This window comes from Amphiura filiformis, chromosome 2 (genome assembly GCF_039555335.1).
Source record: "Amphiura filiformis chromosome 2, Afil_fr2py, whole genome shotgun sequence".
NCBI classification, from domain to species: domain Eukaryota; kingdom Metazoa; phylum Echinodermata; class Ophiuroidea; order Amphilepidida; family Amphiuridae; genus Amphiura; species Amphiura filiformis.
Window position 1 is genome coordinate 13,227,526 of NC_092629.1, and position 7,684 is coordinate 13,235,209.

The window sequence follows — 7,684 nt, forward strand, 5'->3', positions numbered from 1 at the left end:
CTAGTCTCGTTCACGGGGGACCCCGTTACTAGAAATTGGGTCTACCACTGGCTCCGTTTCTTTCGAGAGGTTTCCCCCTGTACTCCGAACTAAGCCTAGTGGGTCCCTTGTCACTTTCGGGATCGCTCCCTTACTCGTGGCAACACTAGATCCTGGCCCCCGTGTTCAACAGAACAGACTGTTTACTAGCGAGAGAACCAGTATCAGATCCTCCTATTTTCCGGGGTTATTCACCCCTGTACTAATGGGTAGATCTTTGGAACCAACCACTTTCCGGGGTGACCCTGTACTCATGAGTAAGTTCGATGAACCCTGCACTTTCCTGGGGTTCCCCCCTGTACTAATAACTGGGTTCATTGTATCGAGACCAGCTGTGTTCCCCGGCACTTGCGCACCTGTACTAACTGCTGGTCCCAACTCTGACATTTTCTGTGGCACTACAGTCGCACCCCTACTCGTGTCTGAGCCTTTAGACCCCAATTCAGGATTCCCGGGGGAACCTGAACCAGAGAAAAGGGCAGGAGCCCTAGCATCGGTAGCCCCCTTGCCGCCTAACTTAAGCGGTAGCGGGCCTCCTTTGCTATCACGCGCTCGTTTCTCAACTAACTTACCCGACTTACCACCTTTTGAAGGTCTCTGCTTGGATGGTCTAATTCCCAACTGCTGACCTCGCTCCAAAGCGTCAAACTGCTCCTCTGAAATCCCTATACATATGGTACATCTGGCGGAACGCGAACACTCACGATGAACATAACAAAGTAAATGAGGGTCCCAGCCAGGAACCGGTGATGGGCACTTAGCACATCGACGGGAAGACATAATAGGATACAGGTCACTTCAAAGTACTAGCAAGATGGTATAATCTTTATTATGGTAATTAGATTTCGATTAAATTTTATTCAATCTACACAGAGAAACGGCACAAAATAGAGATTATATAGAATATATCTCTATAAAATATGACTATAAAACCCGTCACTCGACTTCGATATAGCTTCACTGATAGTAGCAATCCACCATCACACAACTTTCACCTACTGTACGTCTCTGGTATGTTGTCACTAGTCGAATTCTAACAACTGCCAAGAACAACAGGGAAAACGCTATATGAGTATAACAAGTTACGGATATCATATATAGAATAAATTGTGTGATTAAACTATACAGCGGACGCTCTAGCAATGCCTTCCGAAAAGCTAGGCAATCACACGGTAACAAAGGGCGTATCCTTAGATTAGCGACCGCCATGTTTTGGGCGATCGCGGGAATCGAAAAATTCGACTAAAGGACACATCCCGATAGTTTAATGAGTTTAAAAGTTCCCCATGATAATAACACTCTCCGCTATAACTGCTATCCTTCCGATTGCAATACACGGCTGTTTTTAGTACACAAAATCGTTCACCAACAAGCACGACCGTCGGAGCTCATAAGCAACACGTCTTTCTTGGGCGGTGACAAAAAATTTTGAACAGGGATCGTTGCACGCATGCGCTCAACTCAAAGGGCGCCGATAGGCAGGGATGCGATAGGTCGGTCTTAGGGACAGGTCAGAAAAATCTCTGTGTGAGAGGGTTTTTGTGTTTCGCATAATCGGTAGATTAATGCAATTTGTATTTGTATCAACATTGAAGGTGGGTAGTTCTATGTATAAGTATGCGAATTTCAAAAAATCAAAATTATTTGATATCATAATGACATTCTTCGTATTCAGAATGCAATTCGATATGTCTGATGTGCTCTAATGTCCCAAAATAAATACTGTCCAAACGTTCATACCCCAGCCCTTAAGTTTATAGTCTATTGCTAAAATTAAGTGTTCCACGTCCAAATGGTCCGAGTTACTTTTATGAAGAAACTCTCCAACGCCCCAGGTTCAAACGAGGTGGGCTGCTTACATGCCACTGAAGTGGTCATTTGATGCTTTGCTTGAAAATCTTAAAGTCTTGTTGGGTTAAAGTGCTGGAAGCGAGCCCCAGTCTTTGATTATTCTGGGGTAAAATGAAAACTTGAAGACGTCCTTGTTAATGTTATTGACTTGAATCGTCAAAACTGTTCAGATGGCTCTAGTTCGGTTAGGCGGTAGGTTGGGCGAAGTATATTTTGCACTGGAAAGTTTATACTTTTGTCATATCACAAAGACCTGTTGATATCGTAAGTCTATTTCTGTTAGGGTTGTGTTTGTTGGGGTGGGTGCAGTAGCGTAGCCAGGATTGTAGTATGAGAGTCACATTTTCGTCCCCATTTGTCAATTTTGTGTTTCAATTCGGTGGGGGCAACTTCCGCCTTGCTGCTTCCCTGGGTGGGTGTGGGGTATACATACATACCAACGTGTACATTAGTTTTGTTCAGTTTAAACTTACCTTGTTATGGTCTTTATGGTGACTGTAATCCGCATTGGTTAGGGATGATTTGTAAATTACTTCATCTATTGGTGATGCATCTCCACGAAACGAAAAATGAGATGAATTCTGAAGAGGAAAGGTGATGACATTAAATTAACATTTTTCCGTTCCATAACGCCGGATTCTACTTCATGCTAAATACTTTGATCGATAAGGCTAATGAAAAACCGTGTTTCCCGTAACGTAATGAGGAAACCTTTTCATTATTCATTATTATTTCCACTTTCTTTTTTGTTTTTTCATTATTTTGAATTTAAAAAAGAGCGGACATTTATAATACACTACTTAATGGCTCTATTGCTGATAAAAGACCACGTCAAAAATGCTTACATCATCTTTGCAACAGACTGAGAAAAGATTTTAATTTGTGTTTATTAAAATGAAAATTTTTGTAATCACACGAACTATGAGGTAATCCTTAAATTTCCATCATTTACTACTAGTACTAGCATCCTCTACCACTACAACTTAGAAAACTGCTGATTATGATCAGCAGGGCATGTTTCAAGTTTGATTATTTCCATCTCAATTTTCAGATAACTAATTGATGACTTTTTTTAATGAAAATAATAAAAGTTTTGGCCAGAATGAAAAGGTGATTGATTCGGGCGGGTGACGGGAAACTTGGAATCAACTTTCATTAGCCTAATGATCTGTTTCATTATAACAGGTCAACGTCAGAAGGCACAGTATGCACAATATCTTGTAGCTATTAATATCATAGATCACAGCAAACCGTACCGGTATTACTTAGTCCTTCAAGAATGACCCACGGCTATGTGGGGGGCTCGGCAGAAGCCGAGCATGTTCGAGGCCGAAGGCCGAGTAACGAGGCCGAAGGCTTAATACTAGTATACATGTATATAGTTTTAAACTTCTCAAGCCGAGAGTCATTCATTCTTGAAGGACTATAGTATTACTCAGCAAACAGAAAACCCTTCTAAATTTTCTTCGTAACGTTTTTCAAAGGTCTCACTAAGGTTTATCAGAATATATTAAAATGTCGGCTCTAGTAAAGGTTCTAGTAAACGTTTTCACAATATTTTTACAATGTTTTCAAAAAATACCTGGGGGTGGGGTAGACATTAGAAGATGAACGGACAAATATTACAGGCGCACAACACTAAACGATTATGATGATATCAATACACTGACAAAGCAGTTGTTATTAATTTCTGGAAACATTGTTTTAACATTTTTCCTGGACTCTAAATTTTGCTTAAAAACATTACATAACTTTTGGGGACAATGTTTTAAACCGTTTTAATCACGCTTTGTGTTTTGTTAATCACGTTTTGCTGGGTAGTACATTTAGTAAATGTAGTAGTTAGTTTTGAAATCAGCAAACTTGTAATTACCTGCATATGTTTAACTTTCTGTGATGGCGTAAAGAAAAAAATAGACGAAGGATTAAAATAATGCAGAAAACGTATAGGCTTATAATATGTAAATCATGTAGGTTTATAAATATTAAAGAGGTATTATAATACATGTATAATTAAAATACATTATCATCAAAATCATAAACATATTTCAATGAGATACTTGTTTACAAAGGTGAAATATCAGAGGAGATATATTACCCTTCCCATAATTCTTTACCATGATACTAAGAAATGGTCCACATAAGAACCAGCTTCAAAGACAAGGTCTTGAATCACTGTGGTCTTGAATTGTATTGTGAATTGTAATGTTTCAGCTCGTTTAGTATTCAATACGGAGGATAAGACACAAAAAAACCCGGTTCTATGAACATATTACCAGGGTGATCTTCTAAATTTAGTCGGGCAAAAGTTAAGCAAAAATTTTCATCTTCTTCTGGAAAATCATCATAAAAAGTAAATAAATCTTTTGAACAAAACTAACGAATACACAGACATACAAACAAACAAAAACGCTTACCTGCATACCGGAATCCAAAGACATTGCTATTCTATCACGTGGTTGACTTCCCTGTAATTAAGACAATTTAAATAACCAAATGAATTAAAATTATTCAAATTAATAATAATAATGATACTATGACGATGATCATGAAAATATTTAGGCCTATACATGCAGTTTAAAGAATATACTGTATTATACCGTTAATAAGCATATGTGCCTACATGTATTAACGAGTGGCTCGGACAAGAACGAATTTGAAGTGTCTTTTGTTAAACTTTTTTTTTAATTTACAAAAATATGAACGCAGATATTTATAAAAGAAAAAAATGAACAAACTATCGTAAAAATTCATTCTTGTCCGAGCAACTCGTTAATAGGCACATGCACATATGCTTATTAACGACTTTTTACGGTATATAATAACAATAATAATCTAATAAATAAAGGCCTAATATATGAACTACATTATCTTCAGAAAGGGCTCAACTCTAATAAGTAAAGGAGCAATGTACATTCAAAATAAAGATGGATAGGAGTTTATTTTCACCAAATATTTATTGCGACAAACTTGTTTCGAGGAGGTAGATTTAATAGGTTGAACTACCTCTTCTCAGACATCAGGGACATTGTCAAAAAATGAATATAACATAACATATGCCTATAATAAGATAGAAATTGACGTAAACCATCAATTTTAATATAAACCTTGTGCAAACGTGTTTTGCATTCATAATTGGCTCTTCTACTAGTTCTAGTTGAAACAAAAAAAAAATCATATACCATAAATTATTTTTGCCCATCATTTTCCCACATGTCAGCTAACTGTTTCAATATGAAATTTGCTATGTATACAATTCAATATGTTCTTTCCAAGCATTGTTAAGTGCTTACACCAACACGAAATCACTATGTATCTAAGACCGATTGAAAACTTATGCAAATACATCAATATTGATGAGGGCCGATATTAGACAAAACAAATATGATTTTAGAACTCCGTCTGCATTTCGATTACTTGTAAATGTAGCAATACCAATACTGTACTGCGAACAGTATGCCGTATGACGCAGTCTCACCTTATCATACAAACAAATAGTTGGCTGCCTTTTTTTGGTTTCAAAGCAAATTTATTTTGCATAAATTATTAAAAACATAGAGAGCATTAGAGTAGACTAGAATTATAGTTTTGTTGTTATTTCATAATGTTCATTGCAAGCTGAGTGTTGTTCCAATAGGAGCTGATCAGCATTTTATATCAAGATCAAGATGACACTTTTGGTTCAAAGCTAATGATTGACATGTTTTGGTTTGGTCAAATCGTAAACGAAAACCTTCCGTATGAAAATTTGTTTTTATGGAAATTCAAAATGTTTTGGCAAATTCTAACAACAGTCTTATAAGTTATAACATTATTGTTACAAATTTTCAAAAAATAAGTTATAACAGTATTGTTACAAATTTTCAAAAAATGTTTTTAAATGTTCGTAAAACGTTTTATATACTTTATTCATACATTTTCTATAAAACGTGTTGTGTTTGCTGGGTATGTAGACCTAAAGGCCCCTAATACCTTAAAACTGCTTAAAACGATATCAGAATAATTCCTGCACGGTATTAAAGCGGCCACTTAAAAATCATGAAGTGTATGCCAAAAATTACTTTCAGGTAGGCTATTAATCTTCATGTTCATCTTCTCTAGTCTTACCATAAATGTACTCTTTGTTGTGCTGCCCCATGTCGGCAAGTTCCCCGTCTTTTGCCCTTCTTGAACTAACAAATTAACATGATCCTCAGTCAAAGTTTCCTTCATCTTTTTCACCGCATTTCTTTTAGAACTTCCATAAAGTTCCTCTCGCCTCTTCTGTACATCTGGACTTGTAACTTGTGTAGCTGCTATCGCTGCCATGATGGATGGAGATAGTCCACTGGTTCGCCTTTGGTTTGATGTTAAATCCAACGTCTGGTTTCCTCTTCTTCTTCCCCTCTTCCACTTCGTTCCCGTCAAAAGTTACCTGTTTTTATTCCCTTAAATCCTTTGTATATTAATTTATTTTTATGTAACCAGTTGTGAAAATGTATAAAGTTGTAATGACGACCAGTCCGGGTGACCAGTCCAGTAATGTTATTATTTTATTACCACCAAAGTTGCGCCGCGTTAGAGGTGAGAGGGCGTCCTTCGTGTTTTATCGCGTCGATCGTTGCTAAGCAACAATCATCTTTTGGTTGTCTCAAGATGAGCTGTGGTCGGTTTTAGACAGGCAAGTCGATTTTGGAATGGTTCTTCAAAATAAACACAATAGATTATCAATAGATAGTGGCCTTGTTATCAATGAACGGTATATGGTTATCCTTTGTAAGCGGAATATAAATTTTGTTAAATATATTGATTGTACCTATTGGGGACATTTTATAAAATTGACGTACTACTGAAATTATACCTTTGATTGAAATTGTCGACACCTCTGACAGCGAGCCCGCGCCGCGTTGTGTATGCAAATGAGATACGCGCAATTTTACTCGCACCTAATTATTTATTCATTTTTCCCCTTCATGATGAAATCATATAACGAAATGGTGGGCTATTATTCTGAATCGACTCCACTCGAGCTCAGCTGAAAATTGGCAGTAACTTGACTATTGAACATTGAAGTTAGCAACTTTTTTTAAAGAAAGAAAGAAACAAAGGAAAAGAAGAAAGAAAGAAAGAAAGAAAGAAAAAATGAACACAAAGAATAAAATGAGACTAGAAAATGCCACGCAAAAACAAAGCAAATAAATTAGTCGATCAAGTCGTATCAGTTTATTACTGTTTTGTTTATATAGCATCAGCATAATGACAAAAATATAAATTCATTAATATTTGTGAAGTAACGACAGTTTCTAGGTGTTTTGTAAGGTTATATAAAACATAATGCTATAATAATGTGTTTTCAATATTATGACAAAAACGTCGTGCACTAACAGGACATTTATTCACGATGGTCATGATGGTTGACATACTAGTATTAAAAATACCAAAATATAAACATTAAGATTAACAAACGAATTATCATGTCATGATTATGAGAAGGTCAAAATTGTAATAAGTCCAAGTAAAAAAAAAACATGTTTCACATCCCCACCCGCTTCCTTTTTGAAGCATGCACGCCTGGATTTTTTTTTATACATTTTTGTTGCCCCAAAAACCCAACCAAACAATATTGGAGTTTCAAAACAAGTCATAATTCATTGGTAATTTAAAATTACAGACAGTTGGGTGAAAATACGGTGTCTACTTTTCAAATTTTATGTCCACTTTTCTTTAATAATTTCAAGGGCCAGCATTTGTTATAAACCACTAGTCTGTATACTTGTTTCTGAACTCCAATAGTTTGGTGGTTTTTTTGCCATTT

The 7,684-nt window shown here is 36.3% G+C and overlaps 1 protein-coding gene across 1 annotated transcript in view; it reads right to left on the minus strand.

Annotated features, from left to right (window-relative positions):
• Nucleotides 1–6,450, minus strand: part of LOC140145909 (uncharacterized) — a 32,595-nt gene extending 26,145 nt beyond the window's left edge. Inside the window, 4 exon segments of the mRNA XM_072167627.1 lie at nt 2,364–2,471; nt 3,764–3,781; nt 4,308–4,358; nt 5,998–6,450. Coding sequence (XP_072023728.1) covers nt 2,364–2,471; nt 3,764–3,781; nt 4,308–4,358; nt 5,998–6,198 — 378 coding nt within the window. The 5' untranslated portion in view covers nt 6,199–6,450.
• Nucleotides 6,451–7,684: the final 1,234 nt, after the last annotated feature.